At 40.8% G+C, this 25,540-nt stretch overlaps 1 protein-coding gene across 2 annotated transcripts in view; it reads right to left on the bottom strand.

Annotated features, from left to right (window-relative positions):
• Positions 1-7,211: 7,211 nt before the first annotated feature.
• Positions 7,212-25,540, bottom strand: part of LOC124115483 (OTU domain-containing protein 3-like) — a 40,266-nt gene continuing 21,937 nt past the window's right edge. For both annotated transcript variants that reach the window (XM_046476493.2, XM_046476492.2), the window contains exons 3-9: positions 23,213-23,361; positions 22,027-22,139; positions 20,843-20,965; positions 17,369-17,506; positions 15,881-15,980; positions 14,952-15,202; positions 7,212-13,682 (exon numbers count right to left, since the gene is read on the bottom strand). In XM_046476493.2, coding sequence (XP_046332449.1) covers positions 13,503-13,682; positions 14,952-15,202; positions 15,881-15,980; positions 17,369-17,506; positions 20,843-20,965; positions 22,027-22,139; positions 23,213-23,361 — 1,054 coding nt within the window. In that variant the 3' untranslated portion in view covers positions 7,212-13,502. The remainder of the gene's footprint in view (positions 13,683-14,951; positions 15,203-15,880; positions 15,981-17,368; positions 17,507-20,842; positions 20,966-22,026; positions 22,140-23,212; positions 23,362-25,540) is intronic.

Below are 25,540 nucleotides of genomic sequence, written 5' to 3' on the forward strand. Positions count from 1 at the left end.
GGTCACTTTCAGTAGTTTTGCTTTACCTAAAATGACAGTGGATGATATCACAGAAAAGGGTATTTCCCACAGAATTAAAACTGTGAAGTGTATAAGTGCGCGTAATGTATTTTGATTTTTGTTCGACTTCGGAGTGAGGGTTGATGAGAAGGGACTTATATGTCGCTGTGGCATCCAGGGGTGTAACACTCTAAAACCATAACGTTCAACACAGACGTAGGTGAACATTCGACAGAAGCACGAGTAACTTAATTAGCAATGACTTCCGATTAGGAAAGTAGTCCGTCATAATCTGACCTCAGGTCATCGCCATGGAGTAGCCAATCACGGGCCTGGGTGAAATGGGCTTAACACATTGTATCCATGTCGGGAATCGAACCTGGGTCTTCAGGTGACGAGCGAACGCTTTAACCACTGGGCTACACGGGCCTGGAATTCGACCCCACACATTTGTTTGATACAAGCCATCTCAAATGGATTTCCCACCCACAGGTATGTAAGAAACGACACCCTGAGAAACGACAGGACGTTTCATCTGAATGCTTCGCTCACACGAACCGAGTATTAAGAAGGATCGCCGCTGATTATCGGTTTCAAAACGTAAAATGACGCTACGCGAGGGTTTGTCAAATCTTCACGCAGTCAGGTATCGTAAAAGATATGAATTTAATGAGAGGGAAGAATACTGCACGTCAAAGATGGTGTGTCATTCGATTACATATTAACCGGAGATCATCTGTTTTATACAATATGCCATATTTAATATATCTGTAAAAAAACAAGTTTTAAAATTCGTATCTTGATTATAGTTTCTGACGAAACACATTTGTTTCGCAAAGTGACATATTGATATACAAAAAGAGAAATAAAATAATCTTCAAACTGTTCCAATAGTTATTTGACTACCGTTTAAGCTTTCTCTTTCTACGGACATTACAAAGAGTATCACACGACTCATCCTCAAAACACGTTTGATCAAGTTTACAACATTCAAGGCCTCAGCAAGGCTTTCAAAAAGCGTCATGGTAGACATGTGGAGGACATTTCCACAGTACAAAGTTGGCAACCGTGCTGACGGCCATTTACCGCAAACGTATAAAACATAACGGTATATGTCTGCAATCGGAACCTGGGGTAATATCGAGGAGCCTCCGGACCCACACAAATTCTGCACTCTTAGCACGTGCACGTAAGGTCACATGATGGGAAGCACATGGCGTTTCAGGCTTCGTTCAAAAAGAAAGTCAGAACGTCCAGACAGGAACGTAGACGAGTATTTGTTTTATCTGCGATTTTGGAATCTGCTTACAGATCAAGAAAATGACGAAAGGTTGGAAATTTCTTGGTTTTTTTGTATACCAAAAATTGGGTTTTCTTATTTCTATCATTTTAAAGCTCGCCTTATAAACCTGTCATCGATTGAGTCTACAATTAATAGGTTTCTTTCCATGACAATGTATTCAAGTGTTCCTTGTATTCTGTATTGGTCTTTACTCCACACAATCTGTGGTTCATAAACCGCCAGGGGTGGGCGGGTAGCCTGGTGGTTAAAGCGTTCGCTCGTCACGCCGAAGACCCGGGTTCGATTCTCGACACGGGTACAATGTGTGAAGCCCATTTCTGGTGTCCCCCGCCGTGATATTGCTGGAATATTGCTAAAAGGGGCGTAAAACCATACTCACTCACTCACTCACTCACAAACCGCCGAGCTCGGTGAAGCTGGGCATGCTTCAAACTGTCGTGAGGGGGCACGGGCGGCCCAGTCGTCCAAGGCGGGTGATTCGCTGTGCAGAGTTGCGTCCCTTGGGCACGCCAGAAACCTGTGATTGTGGGTTCGAATCCCGGTTCGCCCCGATTATGTTTCTAGGTTTGTCAGCACCATACCCGTGCTCGTGGGTTTCACCGAAGTGGTAAACGTCTGAGACCTGCATCACTTCGGGCTTTCCTCCCACATTAAGCTGACATGTCGCGCTATAACTGGAATACTGTTAAAAGTGGCGTTACACCAAACTCACTCACTCACTCACTCACTCACTCACTCAAAATGTCGTCCCTTCAAAGAAAATGTTCAAAATGCTGGCCGCTACTGGGATCTGTGCAGTTCTGCATCCGGGAACTCTGCCTTCATTTTCGTTTTGATCGTTTTCACTGTCTGAGTAATAACTTTGTATACGATCCATTGTAGTTGTTTGTGTTAAATCATCGTAAATGTCATCGAGTCGTCATCTTTCTCAGAAAAGAAATCCTTGAAGACGTTGATGTTGATGTTAAACCGGTCCCACTCAGTACCCACCCGACCCCGACCCGAGTACCCCGTCCCGAGTACCCCGTCCCAGGCCTATGGGACCTGTCCATTGTTAGCACTGCGTGGCGCATTTCTGTTCACTGCTGGTACACGGCACAAGTCTTCTAAGCTGGTTCCCGGCTCCCAATACGCGTCGTCAACTTGCGCCGGTACAGGCTTTAACCGTCTCTGATATCACAATATGGGAGCCGGTACAGGCCAATGAGACGATGGCTGTGAACGCCTTCTAATCACTCTCCTACCCAGAGTTCCATACGACCAGCATAGTACCTCGTGTTATGCTGAGTCATAATGAATTAGGTTTACAAAATTCCTAAAAATGTTATGAAGTAGAGAACCTGCCACGGGCTTTCCCCCTGGATAAACTTTAAACTGCACCACGCAGACAGATGCACTTAACAGTTTGGAATAGTGTGGGAATTCCCTGTTTGGTCATTTCATCCACTAGCATTTTAAGCCAATTAATATTCCTGAAAATGACCTCTGAAACTTAGGTACATAGTAAATGTCGCCATTTTTTACACATTACTAAATCACCACTCACGGCGTTATTTACAGCATGTTTATGAAATATAAATTTCGGATATTTACTCGGTGAAATGAATTTCACAAATAGCATATCACGGGTATCTGTCTTTTATCAAATCACCAATGATCATTCCAAAACGTCGCCGATAACACCAGATTCGTTCAGAATGTTTTGGAAAATACGCAAACACGAACGCTGAAGTGAACACTCCGCCATAATGGAAAGTGTTTACACCAAAATCACGTTTCACGTATACCGGTTATGAGATGCCTGTAACATAACGTACATCAAACTTAACTGCGATACATACATCCTTGAATTCCTCGTACAGAGGAGAAGCAAATGACAAATGGTCTTTGTCACTAATACAAAGTGTCTGGATAAAATCAAGCGAAATAAATTAGGTATGAAAACGAACGCTGTCCTCTAGAAAATGCAATTGTTTGAAATTTAAACAAAGCAAAATTCAGATTTTACACAGTGTAGCATTTTCTCCTATTTTGAACTATCCATTTGTCTATTCGTTGAATACATTGGCTCACCAATTTCAGAATAAGCATGGGCAGAGAATCGTATGAAGAATTAGGAAACTTAAAAATAGATACATTGCAATGGTTGAAATCTCCGTCATGTGTGACGCCATGACTGTCGCAAAATCACGCACAGCGACAACGGTACGTATTTATCGGATTTTTTTACTATTTACGTTAATGGTTTCAATGAAAAATATCACAGCAAATAACAGTACACAGATTGTCAGAATCAACGAAAGTAACCTCGTAAAATCCCGCGTACTGTTTTCAGTGAACACGAAATTTTGTAAACGTCGGTCATCGGTAGTGATGTCATACGCCAACATAGTTTTACATATTTGGTAATTTCTTTGAGGTGAAGGTCTTTGAATGAAAGCACAGCTATCCTGCTGTTTACAGTTTCAATTATGATGCAGAATTTCCATATCTTTTTTACATTTTTTCACACGTTTAATTTCACTTCGGATATTTGTCAATGTTCAATATGATATCATACGTAGATATAGGCCACAGCATGTAAGAACCTTTGATAATCTCCTGTTTGTTGGAACATTGTTTACATATGGAACTGATAAGTTTATAGTGTCGTATACGATATTTCTTTAATTTGTACAAGCGTTACATCATTACCTTACGTTGAGTTACATATTTTTGACAATGCAGTCAATAATTAGGAGATAAACATACTGTGTTTTCAATGTTTTCAATTGAATTTGGAACCGAACGCGCAGCGTGAGGTTTCAAATGTTAAATTTAGCGCGGTTAAATCTACAGGTAACCTAGCTCTACATTGGAAACACAGTATGTTTATCTCCATTCTACCATGACTAAATAAAACGCGAACTCTTTGGTGTTAGCAAATAAACTGAGTGAAGCGGCATGTGTTGAGTTCAGTGTTTTGAGTGGGTTATCGATCTGAATTACGGAATCACCGAACAAAATATGGTGCTGTATATACTCAAGCAGTTTGTTTACACCGTAATACTTCACTCGAACATATGACAGGCATTGAAAGCATAGAAGCACGGCAACTTGGTAAGCTAACATGAGGTGGGCATCCCTAAAGAAAACAAAGCAAGCTTTGCAAGGCTTTCGCTCTACATCGCGCATCACCATTATGACGTCTATCGCTCATTGTGACGCAAAAAAAATGACGTCACAGTCGTATATAGAAAAGCGCCAAAATTCCAAGCTCTCTGTTGTCTCCAAAACGTAAATACATTCCCTTTGTTGATTTCTGTCGTGTTTTTCTGCACGAAATGTATTGCCACACATCCTTTGAATATTGTAGTAACCGCATCTGTGCATTTCGTAACCTGTAATTTTAGATATAATTATTTAAATATGCCTACCGACAATGACTGAAAATAGTATTATTCTATGAATATTAGCTTCCGCGGTGATGCGGCCGTCAAACCAGCTGTTTCAATCAGAGAGGGTTTATTGTGATTTAATAGCCTCTGATTGACCAATCAGAATCGAGTAAATTCCAAATTCATGGTAGAATGAACGGTACCATGTGCAGAATTGTCTTTTTTAATGCTATTGATCGAGATATGCAGCAAGACAACAATATCCGAACGTAATCATCCAATAAACATATTGCAACCACATACGAGTCGTACAACACATCATATGTCTTACGAGTTATTCCTTGTTTTGTGCCAATGTTGCCACACCAACCAACTTCTTAACATAAACATTTTTGACGTCATGGAATGAAAAGACAAAATTTGGAATAGTTTCAATGCGACTTTTATATTGTATGCGTGGCTCTACATGCTTCGATCGACATTTTCAAACTTCCTACATGCGTATCTCGTTCAAATACCTGAGAATATATCATTCGCTCAGAGATTTCTGGCAAGTGTATAATAAATATTTTTCTCCCATTGCACAATTTGGGGGTGTCTTCGAAAACCTGCGAAATGTTTATGCAAAGACTATGCTAGACTATGTTTACTATTGTTTCTCTTACATATTGATAGCATGTACGTAATGGTGGCACATCTAACAAAATGACTTCAAGCATTTTGTGACGTTTCTCAGAAGAGGCTTTTGTGGAAGGGAAGTGCTTCGTCTAAAAATAGCGACCAATGAAAAATTACATAACATAGTGTATGTATAATATTTCGAAGGCGTTCGCAGCCATCGTCTCATTTGCCTGTTCCGGCTCCTCTATTGTGATATTAGAGACGGGGCCCAGCTTAACAAGTCTTCTTGTTCGGTTAATGGTCAAAGGGGGACAATTCAAAAGTTTCATGCATTCATCTGTGTTTTGTTGTTGGTGTGATATATGATGAGTGGAAACGGGTGTATTTTCATGGGCCTCGCACTAACGATTGAGTTTCATTCGGGCCCACCCGGCCTTTTCCGTTACATACCTACGACTCATTGCGGAGCCGTTCCGTTGACGGTCAAAGGGACAAGGGACACAACTCTTGATTTGTTGTACGCTATTCGCTCCCTTTGATTGAGAGCACACAAGCTCCTTCCCAGCGCGTGACACCTTCGTTACACTCTCGGTAACATCGCGATAGTATAGAGAGTTCCGCGAACGGGCTATCGCTGTGAGGAGCTTGGAGAGCATACGCCCAAGCTCCTTCCCTGCGCATGACACCTTCCGCGAACAGGCTATCGCTGTGAGGGACTTGAACAAACGCCGTACGTAGTTAAGCTAGAAACAATTAAAACTCCTCACAGTGATAGCACGTTCGCGGAGCTTTCTATACCAAGCTCCTCACAGCGATATCGAGAGCGTAACGAAGATGTCACGCGCTGGGAAGGAGCTTGTGAGAGTCTAAACGAAGGGAGTTTACTCTTGTAGAAACATAATTACTTCCCAATGATCATAAACAAAACCACAACAGGTTCAGCGTGATCATTTGCGATGTTTTTCTATGCCAAATCCATTTTTAGAAAAAAGAAATGAAAATATTGAAATGTACACGTTGAGTTTTAATTCACGTTACTGAATCACCTTAGCAGTATTTAAGTAGCCAGTGTTATCCCTATTGAACACGTGGGACATGCTAGGACGTTGCGGTCTGTTACGAGAGTGCAGTTCCCTGCCACACTCAAATACCTTCCATCACCCTTATTACAGTAGTGGCAAAACATCCCTCAACACCAGATAAAGGTGTGAAGTACCGGGGTAGAATAGGTCTTCAGCAACCCATGCTTGTCGTAAAAGACGACTAACGGGATCGGGTGGTCAGGCTCACTGACTTGGTTGAAACATATGTCATCGTATCTCAATTGAGTGGGTGGATGCTCATGATGTCAATCCATAGATTGTCTGGTCCAGGCTCGATTATTTACAGACTGCTGTCATATAACTTGAATATTGCTGAGTGCGGCATTAAACAACAAACAAACGAACAAAAGCATTGAGTAAAGAGGTGGACAAACTTGGTACTATTTGGGAGATGTGTTTGATATCAGAACTTTGAAAATGTTGTAAAGGATACATTGGACTTCTTTCGCTTGTTTTGATGTTCAGCGTATTGAAGTGTGTTAATATATACTTCAGCCTTGTGAACTATTAACCCGTGAAGATCTGGGGTTAGAATTCATCTTCAGCAACCCATGCTACTCAGTGGTCAGGCTCGCTGACTTGGTTGATGCATGTCATGGATCGATGCTCACATCAATCACTGGACTGTCTGGTCAAGACACGATTATTTACAAACCGCCGTCATTTAGCTGGAATATTGCTGAGTGCGGCATATCACAACAACAACAACAACAACAGCAATCACTGGACTGTCTGGTCAAGACTCGATTATTTACAAACCGCCGTCATTTAGCTGGAATATTGCTGAGTGCGGCGTTTAACAACATCAAAAATGTTATCTTTTATTGCCTGATAGAGGAACTAAGTTTAGAATCTTATATAAATCCCTGCACATTAGCGGATAGATATCCATAAGCTCACAATGAGTCTTTTTTATGATGATAATGTCATGGTGAGTAAATACAGGCATCAGTCAAGCTCATGCCCTGGCACCTCCTAAGTGACAAAGTACCTTGATAAAATACCCTGTGTGTAGAGGATGGAAAATATCCAGCCCCACCAAAAAACAAGTCTCGAGAAAGATGGGTAATCTTTAAATTTTTAATTTATTCATATTTGGTAATGATACATAAATATTCTTACTGTGTTAACATGTTCTATACCTGCATAACAGCCATTTAGGATAACATATCTAAAGCCAATGTCAATACAAAACATTTTTTCAAAGTAGGCAAGAAAATATCACAATCAGTTACTTCTTGAAAAGTAAGCTTCTTATTTACATTAAAAAAATATATATCTCACCAAACATTTTGTTTCATTCAACATATTTTCCTTCTACTCTGAAACCATATTCAACTTGGGTGAAGATATTTTCTAACCCTAAAGCAAATTTCATTTCACAGAATACCCTATTGATATTATATATCATGTTATATCGGAATACATTGACACATTTACTGTTAGTGTTGTCTTGTGCATTTAAATAGATTTTAAAAATAGTTTTAAAAGATGTGTTCCAGTTGAGGATCAAAGACCCCAATTTATACAATTTAAATAAAGGAATGGACTAACTAAATATATTTCTGAATTAATAACACTTAATTTCTAATCAAAAATACATTTTCTTAAAGACAGTATGCTTCAAATTTACTCCTTATGGCAAACAATTAAAAAATACACCTAACATGGGGACTATTGGTGCACATACACAACTTCTCAAAGAAGATAGGATGAAATCAAGGGGTCACAAAATACTAAAATAGAAAAAATGAAACAACTAACTTCTTTTAAATAATTATAAATTAGTCACTACTTTTTGGGAAGTCGGAAATGCTACCAGTCCTTCAGAGACATTTCAGCCAATCAGATCTAGCGATACCGTACATGGACATGTCTCAAATATTGCAGCCAATCAAAACTGGTGATATCAGAATGTGCATGCACTCTCAAGAGACATCTCAGCCAATCACAGGGAGTGTTACATCAGCAGCAAGTGAATTCTTCAAGCAATGTCAGCAATATTTAGCGCTACATCAACAGTGGGCACATCTCCTTTAATATCAGCAGCAGGTAAGGAAGTCTGGGTAAGCCCCAAACTTCTAATATTCCAGGCTATTACACAATGTGGGATGTTAATCTTGTCATATAGACCAAACATACATATATATTTGAGACATTGGAACTTTCAACAGATGTAACGACCTGCTAATTCCAAATTTAGCTGTACTTAGTGAAACCCTTTTAATCTTGCCAGAATTCCAGTTTAATTGCAAACACACGGAGTAGTGTCCCTTTGCAGGTGTATGAATCAAGCTCCTCACAGCGATATCCCGTTCGCGGAGCTCTTTATACTATCACTGCCACCAGTAAAAACTCCCCACAGTGATGATCACAACCAAGCTCGCAGCCAATTGACCATTATGTTTACAAACAAGTGACGACTGTCCTGACGCCGAATACAATAACCCCTGCTAAATAACTTTCTTTCTTTGTCAATTTGAATTTCTATTTCATTAAAACTATCATGTTATTGATATAGTAAGAATGTAAGGGAGAAGTTGGTTGATTTTCCGTTAGTCTGCACTCTAGAACCAATCTGATTATACAAACAACAAAGTAAATTCATCTGGAAAACATGGTCAGTCGTAAACCTTTTCAAAATGAATTATGATGGCATTCCCAAACACATAAACAAAAGTATGAACGTTACTACATTTGGGGTTAGAGGGCAGATTTCAAGATTCTTGTAGCAGCGACGTTACCATAACGAAGGTGTCCCGCGCTGGGAAGGAGCTTGCCTCCAACGGGCTATCGCTGTGAGGAGCTTGGTGTATGAATGTTCTCAAAGGAAATGACCACCAAGATGGTGTTTTGGGATTAAGGTAGTCCTGACTATCAGAGTTTCACTGAATAAACACACAGCCTTTTAAACACCACAATAATCATACACAATTCATAATAATGACATATGTGTTTAACAATGTATTTGTAAGTACTATGTGTCCGGTTATAGGTGATGATTGCTTTTTCAATATGATCAAACATGGCAAAATACTACTACCTTAACTGCAGACCTTGGATTTCAAAAACATTTCTTTGGCTTGAACTAACAACTCATGTTTATATAAATAAATCAACACATTGCCTGAAACAACAAACTTGAAACAATTCATATATCAACAGCAAAACCTGAATCACACTGTCTGAAACATTTGATCGGAGGGATCATGAATTGCAATTCCATTCAAATCAGATATTTTACTCCATTTTAATGCCCCTTCTCATCAATGTCTGAAAAAATTTGAGTCTTGCTTGACAACAGTATAAGGATCTATACTCAAACGTTGCTTTTTACAGTATTAAAGAAGTTGTTATCCATAAAATTGTCTACCTTGTGAAAAAATTCCATCAGAGATTGTTTCCATTCCAAGGTCTCTGAGAATTCACCTGAAGCAACCGTTGAGGGTTTGTCACATCTTGACATCAGGATAACAAATGGAGTAAAAGACCAAACAGTAACACTGACACAAACTACCCCAAGAAAACCCCAGCAGATTTGCCATTCAAGTTTAACAAATATACACACTTCAAATAGGTCTTGGCATGATTTGCCAATATGCAGAAAAGAGTATCCATTTGGCCACAGGAAAAAATAAACATCGAAATGGTTTTAGCATACTTTTGCGAAAAAAATTAAAAGTATGCATAAAATTGTATAACAGCATAAAAAGAGGTACGATAAAGTTTGGCCCACTAGCTTCATATTAGTTTTACACTCGGTACCCTGTCATAGAAGCAGATTTGCAGAACACTTTACAAACAAGTTCATGGTTCTGGTTCAACTTTTGGAAATGTGACAGGCTTATACCGGAGGCAATCAGGAAATTATTTTACAAAATTCAATTGAGATCTTGATCTGTTGACGCCTCATCATAAAATAATAATATATATTCATATCGTGTTCATATGCTCTTCAAGTTAAGGCCAGACAAATTTATATTCTTGTATTTTAGATTTCATTTCAAAGTGAAAAGATATTTTTTCTAAAACATTTAATTCACATTATATATGTAGGAAATTAATCTCAAATTACCCTGAAATCCATTTCTTGGTTTTTGTTTTTGCTCCAAACTCTTTGAAATACTGACCAAGAAAATCTGTGAAACAAACATTTGTCTCACCTAAATAACTAAATTCAGAGCAGTATGTTGTGAATATATTCAGTCTCCATGGAAACGTTTTTTACATAAAGTGTTAGTGGATCCTTGTAAAATAATCCATGAAAACATGTCGGCCATACAATAAAAAATATTAAAAGATGAAATGAAAATGAGCAGTGTGAAATGTGAGTTAATGAGATTCTAGAAATATTATACATGGACATGGAACAGAGCTTGAGCTTGTTAAATTAACACAAAATAAGAAAAAGAAGAACATCTCATGTCATTGTATCCAGTAAGTAATGTTTCACACACACACATGGGAAATGACATCAAATCTGGGATGAGGTAGGACAAGAACCAATTTTAGCCAACTGGAAACATTTGAAATATGTAGGCCCAAAAATTATCAGACATGTTCTTCGTAGCCTTTTTTTGCATTCTTACAATGTCAAGGTCAGGACTTCTCACATGATATAAAGTTCATATTGATAGTGTTTGTAGTTACACTTTGAGTGATTATTGCTTAATGTTGAGTGAGACTAATTTGTTGGTTTGTTAAATGGATGAAGTGAAGAATCCCTTATGCCTTTTCAAAGAAAATAAGCTTAATTTTTGTTTTAGGAAATGTTTTACAGGAAATTAACCTGACATCAACACTGACAAAAAATAATTATATTTTGCCTCCTTCCCATTGACATGTTTCATAAGAAAATTGTGAAATAAGAAATAAACAATTGAACTATTTCTGACCTCATTACAAAAGTATTCGATGTGGGCTCCAGAAAACAAGTTAATGTGTAAAGTTGAAATGGTGTGATGAATATGGCTGACAGGTCGTTGTCGGCACAGGTACGATAGATATCTACCCCAAATACGTTTCTGTATATACAAATGTACCCTAGCCAAATTAAGAAAACAGAAAGGTATCCTAGGTCCATTCCGCTGCAGGAATCGGTTCCTTGGCCGCTTACGTATACGGCATATACTGGACGCCAAACCATTGTAAAATTTAACATGGCAGTACACGTATATTTTTCTCTCGGTATTTCCTTGCCATAAATGTATCGGAACTGTGAAACTGTTGTATGTAGTGCATTTCAGTCTGCTACATAACAAACGAGCAAACACAGTGACGTACGTATAATACTCTGATATTCCAGGATGCATAGCATTATCCAGCATGCATTCGTCTTCAGCATGAATCTGTTTCGATTTTGGGTTGAGGACTTGTCCCCTGTTTTGGGTACCGGATACCTTTCTGTATTCTAATTTTGGCTAGAGTACATTTCTGAAATTAGAAACGGACCTGGGGAACATATCTGTAGCACCTGACAACCCCTTCAGCATTTATATGTTCATGTGTCTCGTAGTCTACTCATGAGTGAGGAGAGTAGTTGAAAAGAATCTTAACATCAATCAATGAATATTTAACATTTTCAGTCAGTTCTACAACACAACAGCTTTAAGATATTCCTCAATACTGAGAAGCCACAGAATGTCAGTGGTAAACATATACACTTGAGAGGACGAAGAGTATGGTGTGAGTTGTCTCCCCTTGATTGCAATATTGAGTGAAAAATGAACTGGGTATAAATTTGGAAAGTGATTCATGTTACACAATAGGCAGGATGGTGAAGGAGATAGATATGACATAGTTACACATTTTAAGGTTCCTAGGAACTAAACTGGCCTTCATTCTAAAAAAACATACCGGTTCTTGCTTATTATGAAATAAGCTTCATCACATTCAGTTGTGTAAGTTTGATATTTGCCATCCAAATACAGCAAAATAAATAACAAATGTCTAATTTTGGACCAATAAATGTAATAATTTCTGCATTTGACATCCTTTAGAAGAGACAGACAGTCAGCATATTATGAAGTCTATTTCACGGTATGGCTGTACAACATCAATATCACACATAGGACATATTATGTACAATAAATATATTCATCGGGGTCATGGTATATTATGATATAATAAAGAGTAATATATGCTGAACAAGATGTGTCAGGGATTATGAGTATTTATGTGGATATTCTTTGTGTGGTGAAGACTGAGCACACAATTTCAAAATAACATCCCGGAAAATATTCTTGATCCCCAACCCTAACCAGAGACCATATAATAGATTATAATATTATATGGTCTCTGCCCTAACGTATCTAGTTACTCTTTTGAAGCAACATTGTACATAACATATTACACAATTCAAAATATATTGGATATATGATGATTCCATATGTCAGAAAATATGTTAAATATGGATATTAATCAGAGCATGGCCTCAATATGTCAAACTGAATAAGTCACTGATATATGCTGCAACCTGATTGGTTGGAAAGTAGTAGAATTAAATGGGATTTGATGTCCAGATATCAAAGATGAGAATTCCAATATTTTTCAAGTTACATATTTTTTTCTTTTCTCAGTGGCAATACAATGTGTTTTGGTAAACATTTTCTCAGCTTGTCACATGGAAGCGGGTGAGGTTTTGATTACCTTTTACAAAAATATTAAAAAAGCAACTGTTAGATTTCTTCATTCAAAATTTACAGATATGCCAGTCCACGAATAACTGAAAAAATAACAGCATTGTTTCTTCCACTTAATCTGACTAATTTAGGTAATGAAAAATGTATCTTCAAAGTTGGCCATTGGAAACGTAGACTCTTGAACAGTTCTTATCCTTATTTCAACCAACGACTCGAAGCTTTTGATCTGTTCAAGTAATTATAACAAAAGGCCTGAGGACTCAACAATATCTGGAAGTATGACCCACTGTGACCATTACAGTACTGTTAGTTTATCTAATATAATTAGGTTAGTTTACATTTACAAATATACACAACACAAAATATATATATTTTTTCCATATAAGTAACATTTGCATGTAGAAGTTCCCATCGTGTTGTGCGTGCTTCGGTCTTGCTATCAACATGACCTTGACCTCTATATCCTGGTGATGGAGGCTGTATGGGACACGACTGTGAAAGCGTTGGGGTCGGCCGGGACAATCTGCGGCTGCAATGTCCTCGTTCCTATAACACGCTGACGATGTCTGTCTTCCGCTCTCATCTTCTTTTCCAACTTTTTCGCTTCTTTCAGTTTCCGTGACGACAACCGAACGGGCTGCGACAGACAATGGTGATGCATTTGATCAATTCATGTCAGGAATATATATACTCAAGTCATTGGTTACTCAAATAACAGGAATAGACACTCATATATTCTGTGGGGGGCAGGTGGTGTTCATTTGTTGTTTAATGCCGCATTCATCAATATTCCAACAATACATGCAAAGGGGTTGAAATATCGCTATTATTTCCAGGCTCACCCACCCTACCCTCGGTCCTTATGCTGACCGCCTCCTTGGTCTTGAGGTAGAGCATCCTCCCGGAGAGTGTCATACCAAAATATGTTAAAAGATGGTACTTGTTGTTGCCCTGTCTGGCGGTCGGAATTAAGGGGCTTAAACATGGACTGGTCGGCTCGGAGTCAGTATACTGTGTCTGAGTGGGGTATTCATGTTAAACTGCGGCATGGTATCTCAGTGCGCTTGCACTATAAATCGGCATCAGTCCAGACTAGTAAAAGCGTGTGCTCGCACGCACGTCGAATATATGAGTGCGATAATCTTGGACGTTACGTTAAACCCAATTTCACCTCACCCCACCTTATCATGCTAATCCATACAGAGAGAGTGTTGAATATGGTCGTAGCTGATACAGGTAAATGAAACAATCTAGAGTGGATGACAAGGGTACCCTAAGTTACAAGACAAGCTTGCCGTGATCAATTACTGCAGTGTATGTCAAACAGACAATTCTTATATTATTTAACAACCCACCCACCCACCCTCTCCCATATGATGTTTCAGTTATTCTAGCTGTAACCAACCCACACTCTTATTCTTAGAACTGCAGAAGGAAATTTACACTCACACAGCTTTGTAAAATCTTTAGAAAGTCTATGGGGACCTTCAGCCCAAATAAAACCCATTTTACTTTCATTTGCCCATTAAAACAGGTTGCTGACTTTTTAATAATTTGATAAGAAATAAGAACACTTTACATCTGTCTTTACGCATCATGTGCTGTTCATGCATGATGGGAAATTTCATTGTGATCAAATGTTGCGTTCAGATGCAACGCCACTGTATTGTAAATGTACACCTCAACGATAGCGGCATTCAAATCATCATTGTAGGAAGAATTTTCAGTACTGTGTTTTAGTACTATGCTGGTGTCTGAACCTCAGTTGGACACTGGTCAATATGACCAAACAGAGCTGCGTTGGGCTTCCAACCAACATCAATCTGTCACGTTCTATAACTGATGTATATATATATATATTGTTCAAAGAGGTGTTTTATCCAATTCGCTCATTTCTGAATCCTACCTGTGTTGGTATGGCAATCAGCTTTGGCCGAGCACCGCCACGATCGCTGTTGAGGGATCCGTATCCAGAGCTGCCGCCGAGACTGTCGTCCCGAAAGTGGACACGTTGACCCTTCCTGCTGGATGTGGAGTTGGAGATGCTGGTGGCGCCAAACACTCGCAATCCGGTGCCACTGTCCGACCAGATCCCACTGTCTGTCGATGTGCGCTGAGATGACATGGAATCGGTGTCTTCTGCCGATGAGGTTGAATCTGTGTTGAAGTATTTGTCATACAATGGATGGTGTTATCAAGATCTAGCAGAACTACTTTTAATATGCTTCATACGTGAAGCCATGACTACTTGCTCAAACACGAGTCATCAGAAGATGACATGAGCAAAAGGGACCACTACAGCCCCTGGAAAATACATGTACCAAGTTCGGATGAAAAATCGTTCACGGTTTTCAAGTCATGCTCAGGAAACGAAAAGCGGACAGACCAGATGACAATATCCCCCCCGCATCATTTGTCGTGAGGATAAAAACAAGTTTCCAACATTAAATATTCCCCAAAATGTGAGTGTTTATGTTTACAAACATGGCAGTACTCATTTGTCACTATTTTCAAATTTGGAAATTTCACTTGGACTTTATAAATGTGGTTTCTCAAGTTAATTTATTGAATAAAAATATGCCTTTATGTCAATTACATGATGGAGAAATCACACAAATCTGTTGATTCTGGGAGTTGCTTCATGGAGTTGCTTCTCTCTGACTTAAACCATATCATGGTCAAAAAATACTTTTCTGTAATTTTGCATAATGACCTACAGTTGAGTCAGTTTTACTTGTTTAAAATGCATGTTCAGAACAGCCAGTGAATTCTTGGCTCAGAATCACTGCAAGAACAATAGCATGACATCATCATAATGGGTTACTATTCACTTACGGTCTTTGTCTGTGAGCTCCATCACCTGCATAAGGTGAGCTATGGCTGCGTCTGCATCATAGCTGCAGTCTACCAGCGTCTCGCGAATCATGGTCAGGTCCTGAAGCCAACATCAGTAAGTCATGAACAGTTTTTGTTTGATTGTTTGTTTTTTGTTTAACGCTACACTTAGCAATATTCCAGCTATATAACGGTGGTCTGGACCAGACAATCCAGTGATTGACATCATGAGCATCGATCCACTCAATTGGGATAGATAACATGCATCAACCAAGTCAGTGAGCCTGACCATCTGATCCCGTTAGTCGCCTTTTACGACAAGCATAGTCGCCTTTTACGGCAAGCACGGGTTGCTGAAGACTTATTCTACCCCGGATCTTCATGGGTCTCATGAACAGTAACACACTGCATGTGAAAGTCCATTGGCTATAGGTGTGTTACCTGTGAAGATCCGGGTTAGAATTGGTCTTCAGCAACCCATGCCTGTCGTAAAATGCGACTAACAGGATTGGGTGGTGAGGCTTGCTGACTTTGTTGATGCATGTCATTGATCCCAATTGTGTGTAACGATACTAATGATATCAATCACTGGATTGTCAGGTCCAGACATTATTTCCAGACTGCCGTCATACAGCTGGAATATTGCTGAGAGTGGCATTAAGCAACAAACAAATATGAGTGTGTAATAATAAAATGATAATAATAATAATAATAATAATAATAATAATAATAATGCAATCTCTATTTTCCTGAGGCAAGGGAGTTAACTGACCATAAAAGTCCAATTTCCACCCTTGCCGAACCAGGTTGGAATTATGGAATTATGTGTTGGCTGCACTAACAACCCGGTTGATAAACAACATGGCGACAGCTGTACAGATAACGGTCGATGGCAGGATTTGCAGAGCATGTGTTCTGTCAACTGGGTGTCGACAGATATTTTCCAAATCTTTTCATGTTTTTAATCAAGCTGCTCATGTGATTTGACACACTTTGTGAGATAAGACCCATTTTGTCACAATACAGATCTTGATGACTGATCATATCATCTTGTCTGGGCGCGGCTATTTTAGTTTGAAGCAAATGCAAGTGATATGAGATGTGGAATCTGATTGGTCAAAAGGATGGACATGGTAATAGCCACTGGTGGTTCTACGATCAAGCCCATATATTCCATCCCAGTTCAGGAAAGGGTGGAAACTAGACATTTATAGTCAGATAACCCCTGGCCTTGAGAAGATGTGCAATCTCGTAAAAATGAAATCATCTACTTTTCTGCGTATATACACATCATGGTGGAGGAATGGTCACGGGTATTTATCATTTTAGATTGGACACATGCTACGCTGAATAAAGGTTAGGCCAGTCCAAATTCAAGACTGAGAATATGGTAACTACTGGCACAGACATTGATAGACCTGAGGGGCAAATATCAGCTTCTGACAATACATTGTACCAAGATGTGTGTGTAGAATGTCCTCTACGTACCTGACACTTTGTGGCTGCTACAACCTCATCTTCTATGGCCTGACACCCACGGATGGCTCGCACATATCCCTCACCATCCTTGTGGGTCTCTGTGTAGCCGTTCATCCAGCTGGGAGGGCTCACCTTGTCGGACTCGTCCTGGACACAAACCAATAGTTACTCATCAGAAGTCAGTTACCATGGTTACTGTATCTTATTGGATTGTTTATTTATTGTTTAATGATACACTCAGAAACAAGGCAAAAAGTGAGCAGGACTCACTAATACCCCGACGTCGACTGAAGAACAATTTTGATATTTGAGATACAGTCAAACCTCGTTATCTCAAACTCCGTTATCTCAAATGTACTGACATCTCAAACCTACTGTTAGGTCCTCACTGCCTCTCTACCGGTATATTAATACTACACATATAAATGACTGACTAAAAAGAGACTGCTGCTATGCCTAAGGTACATGCACAATGTACATAATTTGTCACAGTCCCATTGCCTGTGAAAAACATTCTATTTTGTCACCACATGCATGTGATGTGTCCTTAATTTCTTGTGTATGCAAAGTATTCCCATGAATCTATAATACTGTTCTTACTGGATCTGTCTGTCTGTCTGTCTGTCTGTCTGTCTGGATATTTATGCCTTGTTATTTTGAATCTCTGGATATCTCAAAGCTAAAAGACTGCCCCTAATCTAACATAGGTCCAAGGGATGGGGGGCAGGCAATAGAGTGCTAGTGACCTGTTCTAACCCAGGTCTTAATGGGGGCAGGCAATAGAGTGATGGCGACTTTTTTAAACCAGGTCTTAATGGGCACAGGTAATAGAGTGACGGGGACTTTTCTAACCCAGGTCTTAATGGGGGCAGGCAATAGAGTGACGGGGACTTTTCTAACCCAGGTCTTAATGGGGGCAGGCAATAGAGTGATGGCGACTTTTTTTAACCAGGTCTTAATGGGCACAGGCAATAGAGTGACGGGGACTTTTCTAACCCAGGTCTTAATGGGGGCAGGCAATAGAGTGATGGCGACTTTTCTGACCCAGGTCTTAATGGGCGCAGGCAATAGAGTGACAGGGACTTTTCTAACCCAGGTCTTAATAGGGGCAGGCAATAGAGTGCTAGTGACCTATTCTAACCCAGGTCTCAAGGGGGCAGGCAATAGAGTGACGGGGACTTTTCTAACCCAGGTCTTAATAGGGGCAGGCAATAGAGTGCTAGTGACCTATTCTAACCCAGGTCTCAAGGGGGCAGGCAATAGAGTGACGGGGACTTTTCTAACCCAGGTCTTAATAGGGGCAGGCAATAGAGTGCTAGTGACCTATTCTAACCCAGGTCTCAAGGGGGCAGGCAATAGAGTGTATGGGACTATTCTAACCCAGGTCTCAAGGGGGCAGGCAATAGAGTGTATGGGACTTTTCTAACCCAGGTCTTAATAGGGGCAGGCAATAGAGTGTATGGGACTATTCTAACCCAGGTCTCAAGGGGGGCAGGCAATAGAGTGCTAGTGACCTATTCTAACCCAGGTCTCAAGAGGGCAGGCAATAGAGTGTATGGGACTTTTCTAACCCAGGTCTTAATAGGGGCAGGCAATAGAGTGTATGGGACTATTCTAACCCAGGTCTCAAGGGGGCAGGCAATAGAGTGACGGGGACTATTCTAACCCAGGTCTCAATGGGGGCAGGCAACAGAGTGATGGGGACTTTTCTAACCCAGGTCTCAATGGGGGCAGGCAATAGAGTGACGGGGACTTTTCTAACCCAGGTCTTAATAGGGGCAGGCAATAGAGTGCTAGTGACCTATTCTAACCCAGGTCTCAAGAGGGCAGGCAATAGAGTGTATGGGACTTTTCTAACCCAGGTCTTAATAGGGGCAGGCAATAGAGTGTATGGGACTATTCTAACCCAGGTCTCAAGGGGGCAGGCAATAGAGTGACGGGGACTATTCTAACCCAGGTCTCAATGGGGGCAGGCAACAGAGTGATGGGGACTTTTCTAACCCAGGTCTCAATGGGGGCAGGCAATAGAGTGACGGGGACTTTTCTAACCCAGGTCTTAATAGGGGCAGGCAATAGAGTGCTAGTGACCTATTCTAACCCAGGTCTCAAGGGGGCAGGCAATAGAGTGATGGGGACTATTCTAACCCAGGTCTTAACAATGCTTAATAGGGGCAGGCAATAGAGTGCTAGTGACCTATTCTAACCCAGGTCTCAAGGGGGCAGGCAATAGAGTGACGGGGACTTTTCTAACCCAGGTCTTAATAGGGGCAGGCAATAGAGTGCTAGTGACCTATTCTAACCCAGGTCTCAAGGGGGCAGGCAATAGAGTGACGGGGACTTTTCTAACCCAGGTCTTAATAGGGGCAGGCAATAGAGTGCTAGTGACCTATTCTAACCCAGCTCTCAAGGGGGCAGGCAATAGAGTGTATGGGACTATTCTAACCCAGGTCTCAAGGGGGCAGGCAATAGAGTGTATGGGACTTTTCTAACCCAGGTCTTAATAGGGGCAGGCAATAGAGTGTATGGGACTATTCTAACCCAGGTCTCAAGGGGGGCAGGCAATAGAGTGCTAGTGACCTATTCTAACCCAGGTCTCAAGAGGGCAGGCAATAGAGTGTATGGGACTTTTCTAACCCAGGTCTTAATAGGGGCAGGCAATAGAGTGTATGGGACTATTCTAACCCAGGTCTCAAGGGGGCAGGCAATAGAGTGACGGGGACTATTCTAACCCAGGTCTCAATGGGGGCAGGCAACAGAGTGATGGGGACTTTTCTAACCCAGGTCTCAATGGGGGCAGGCAATAGAGTGACGGGGACTTTTCTAACCCAGGTCTTAATAGGGGCAGGCAATAGAGTGCTAGTGACCTATTCTAACCCAGGTCTCAAGGGGGCAGGCAATAGAGTGATGGGGACTATTCTAACCAAGGTCTCAATGGGGGCAGGCAATAGAGTGATGGGGACTATTATAACCCAGGTCCCAATGGGGGCAGGCAATAGAGTGATGGGGACTATTCTAACCCAGGTCCCAATGGGGGCAGGCAATAGAGTGATGGGGACTATTCTAACCAAGGTCTCAATGGGAGCAGGCAATAGAGTGTTTGGGACTATTCTAACCCAGGTCCCAATGGGGGCAGGCAATAGAGTGATGGGGACTATTCTAACCAAGGTCTCAATGGGGGCAGGCAATAGAGTGATGACCTATTCTAACCCAGGTCCCAACAGGGTTCACTGTACTGCAAGAGGGATGTTGTACCTGTGTGACAGCTGAGAGGATTTTCTGCATCAGGATGTAATGACAAAAAATCATGACCAGTGAGTCGAGAAATAGATCGTATCATGGCCAGTGTATCAAGGTATGTATCATCCAGTTGCCTTCAGTATCGTTTCGCTTCTAATGTGCAGTGGATGCTGTCATGGTTGGGGGAGCAGCACAGAAAGATATGGCGTCTTGGACAGTAAGGATTGGACAGTCGAGGAGCAGTACCTGTATTCTGATGTTGGCAGGTGACTCTGTATTGTCGTTGAGCTTCCTGACACTGGAGTAGTGGTCGCCGTTGTGGTAAGAGATGTGGAGCTGCCTGGCATTGCTGTTGGCAGAGCCAGTGATCTGCAGGACAAACATATAGTGCCATTCACTCAACATGCACAGTAGCTAGGATTTGATGTAAATGAGCATCCTCTGTATCTCCATACTCGCATTTCCGTAAACCTATACTCGCCCCTGGATCCATTCTGGATCGCATATGAACAGTATGACCTAATTAACATCAATTCATTTTCGGATGCAACACCATGAATACTGCTACGAAAGATGATACATGTCTGAAATAGTTTCCGCTCAAGTATTCCTAACCCAAAGTCATAAATAAAACTCATACACATACATAGATTATTGTGACACAGAAGCATACTATAATCTGAACTAGGTATTTTATTCTACGATCAGGAGTAGAATAGGTCTTCAGCAACCCATGCTTGTCGTAAAAGGCAACTATGCATTGTCGTAAGAGGCGACTAACGGGATCGGGTGGTCAGGCTCGCTGACTTGGTTGAAGCATGTCATTGATCCAAGTTGCGTGGATCGATGCTCATGTTATCAATCACTGGACTGTCTGGTCCAGACTCGATTATTTACAGACCACCGTCATATAGCTGGAATATTGCTGAGTGCGGCGTTAAACAACAAACCAACCTTAAATTGTCCAGTGTTCATCCAAATTATTATTACTTTTCCTACACCACTGAAGACAAGATATAATTTTCCAGGTGTTTTAAATATTTTGAACACTCGTGACCAACCTGTTTGGCTGTAACTCTCATTCTGTCCAACTTCTATTTCTATTCTCATACTCCTGTGCCAAACTCATTTGAGTGTACGACACCTCACTTACATCTTGACATTGTTTTCTGTAGATTAGCATGTAGATTTGACAAGGAAAACTTATTAGTCTCAGGCTTTGAACGAGTGGTTTAATTAGGAAAGTGGCTGACAAAGAAAGATTGGTAACAATGACTGATTTCACTGTGAAACACTGTTTAGCTTGTCTAAGATTTTCTTTTATTTAAATTTATCGCTGAAATATTGTAGACGGTGGCACAAAACAACATTACTTGTTACTTTAACTAGTTATCTGTATATTCTGACATTATCTGACAACAAACACTCACCATGAGGTGCTTGGCATCCAGCTGGTGGATCACGATGTTCACTTGATGCAGTCTGGCAAAGGACACAATTGCATCATTTCCGGCATAGACTCCAAGTTTCTTGAGGTTTTGTACTGAAAACACACAAGTCAAAATAGTCACTGCATGATACAAAGAAAAGCTGAAACACATTATACTTGCTGGTGTCAAATCATCATGATGTGGGCAACATGGACAAAGGGAGGTAACTCTGTCTGGCCAAGCTCACATATCAAATGACCAGTGACCCTAAAAGCAAAATTACTACTGAAACCAATGTACCTCTGCAATAAAATAAGATATATAGATAATGTTTGATAACATGCGCTCTAACATGAAATCCATAAAACATGTTAAAATGGAGCTGACTAAAGTGAAAACAATGACTTATGTCAGAATCAGGCGATATTAAAAAGGACTGCATCAGACTGTTCAAAAGCCAAGAGGACAAGTTCATGATACAATAGGAATTGCAAATTACAATTCTCCTCCTGGCCATGCTAATCAGTCCAGTATTATTATCAATCTGCTAATGATGACATACCCAGACATACCGTACTTGCCACTGAAAAAACAGTTAAGTCTCACCATTTATTGCAGAATTAAAGCGTGTTTCCAGAAATGATGTTGAATGAATAAAATATCAAATACACAAGTTGATAAAAGCGGAAAATCTCCAAGGCATGCTGAGGAGTTTTTCCACTTCGATCAGCGTCATTATTTGTCCAACTCTTTCAATCGGTAGACGGTAATAAGAAGTGTCTTAAGTGTAGAAAATACTGGCTTACAGCTTCAGTAGCAGAGCCACTAGTGATGTCATTTGATTGAGACGTCATGGTAACAATGACATCACAGTGGTCTGCATGTAGATATGGCTTGATCACACCCAAGCGATATCTCCTGTGGGAGCCAGTTTGGGATGATAAAAATGGATCCATAGAATGCTCGCTGATGTTTCTCTTTGACTGACAGCAAACATTACATTTGAATGAGATTTTTAGCATGGTTTACCACCTTGTCTGACAAGATCTCTGCCCAAATCCATGAGGGTGGGTATGATGCGGACAAACCACTGATCATAACCTGGCTGAATCTGGGATTCCAGTCACAATCAGCAGATCCTTGCTTGGCCAAGGGACACAACTCAGCACAGAAACAGAAAACTTACTGTGAGTATCAAATGGAATGTCATCCTCCATGAAGGGTTCAAAGTCGTCTCGGTGTTCAGCCATGTAGCGGACGACATCCTGACGATGACGGAAGTGGTTGCGACAATGTCCCTCCAACTGATCCCCAAGTGCACGAAACAAACAGTTTCTGAAAACAAATAGATATTTTTTATAAACATACAGCTTGTTCCCAATGTGTTGTTATGCACAGCTATAAGTAGAGCGCCCATTTTACTGTGGGGGACATGAAGTGGGATGACCGATCATGCTGATTCTGCTTTATTTGTGTGTGTGGCTGCTTGCACTAGTCCGCACTAATCCCGGTTTTGTAGTGCCAGTCCACTGCCAGGCCACAGTTTGACAATGATGCACCACTCAGACACATTACACTCAATCTAAGCCAACCAGTCCTTGCTTTCAGCCCTAACGCCCAGGCGAGGTAACATGTTACAAATACCATCTGATAAATATCCTTTGGTATGACACATTTACCGCCCAGTCTAAATGAAAGAGGCAGGTTTCTTGAGCCAATCAGATGTCAGTTTTCTAAATGTTTCCATTTCTTTACCACCTTGATTCGGAAATTTGTATCTTAAGAAATAATAACCGCCACAGAACACAAATCAACCCTTGTTAGTACATCCTTTGAAGTTCAACTATCTATGCTGCAACGATCAGAATCGATCATGTATAAAATATCCATAATACTATAACAGTATGGCTTCATGTTTTTGCATTTGGAACTCCCCAACAATATTCGTATAACGTGGACATCTGACAAAGAATTGTGAACAGTATCTATTTTATAGTTGTATTAAAAAGCTTTATAATTAATTGTGCAAAAGAGAAAATGTAAAAATTTATTAACCATGTTAACTGTGGTAATAATCGTCATAGAAGTTGCCTTTTTAAAACATGTCCAAATATTGTTTTTTTTGTGTTGTAAGGATTAAAGTAAACAATTAAACATATCAAGGTTGTCTTTTTTGGAAAATGACTTAAATTCACCCAATAACTTATCGGCGTCCTGCTACCTGGCACAAAGTGGAAACCATTGTGCAACATGAGAAATGTTAAATTGGTCTAGTCAAATATATGAATTGCAAAGATCCACTTTTGGAATTCCTGAATTTAATCACCATTATCACATGACACGTACCTTCAGTACCATCCCCTCCATCTCTGACCTTGTCACAGCCATTACTTAAACACGACACCCCTCAGTACCTTCCCCTCCATCCCTGACCTTGTCACAGCCATTACTTCAACATGTCACCCCTCAGTACCTTCCCCTCCATCCCTGACCTTGTCTCAGCCATTACTTCAACATGACACCCCTCAGTACCTTCCCCTCCATCCCTGACCTTGTCTCAGCCATTACTTCAACATGACATCCCTCCATCCCTTCCCCTCCATCCCTGACCTTGTCTCAGCCATTACTTCAACATGACACCCCTCAGTACCTTCGCCTCCATCCTTGACCTTGTCTCAGCCATTACTTCAACATGACATCCCTCTGTACCTTCCCCTCCATCCCTGACCTTGTCACAGCCATTACTTTAACACGACACCCCTCCATCCCTGACCTTGTCACAGCCATTACTTTAACATGACACCCCTCAGTACCTTCCCCTCCATCCCTGACCTTGTCTCAGCCATTACTTCAACATGACACCCCTCAGTACCTTCCCCTCCATCCCTGACCTTGTCTCAGCCATTACTTCAACATGACACCCCTCAGTACCTTCCCCTCCATCCCTGACCTTGTCACAGCATTACTTCAACATAACATCCCTCCATCCCTGACCTTGTCACAGCATTACTTCAACATGACACCCCTCAGTACCTTCCCCTCCATCCCTGACCTTGTCTCAGCCATTACTTCAACATGACACCCCTCAGTACCTTCCCCTCCATCCCTGACCTTGTCACAGCATTACTTCAACATAACATCCCTCCATCCCTGACCTTGTCACAGCATTACTTCAACACGACACCCCTCCGTAACTCCCCCTCCATCCCTGACCTTGTCACAGCCACTACTTCAACATGACACCCCTCAGTACCTTCCCCTCCATCCCTGACCTTGTCACAGCATTACTTCAACATGACACCCCTCAGTACCTTCCCCTCCATCCCTGACCTTGTCACAGCCATTACTTTAACAGCAGAAACTTTCCACAAGATGCTACCCACAAAGTAGTTGTCATGTTTCATCACAATCACACAAAAGACTCCAGCCATCCCTCTGAACTTGTGTACACACGCCTCTTACCATGCTTACCCTATCTTGGAAACATTGTAAAGCCACTAGGTCAGCTATTGAT

This window comes from Haliotis rufescens, unplaced genomic scaffold (assembly GCF_023055435.1).
Source record: "Haliotis rufescens isolate VD_foot unplaced genomic scaffold, xgHalRufe1.0.p SCAF_13, whole genome shotgun sequence".
NCBI classification, from domain to species: Eukaryota; Metazoa; Mollusca; class Gastropoda; order Lepetellida; family Haliotidae; genus Haliotis; species Haliotis rufescens.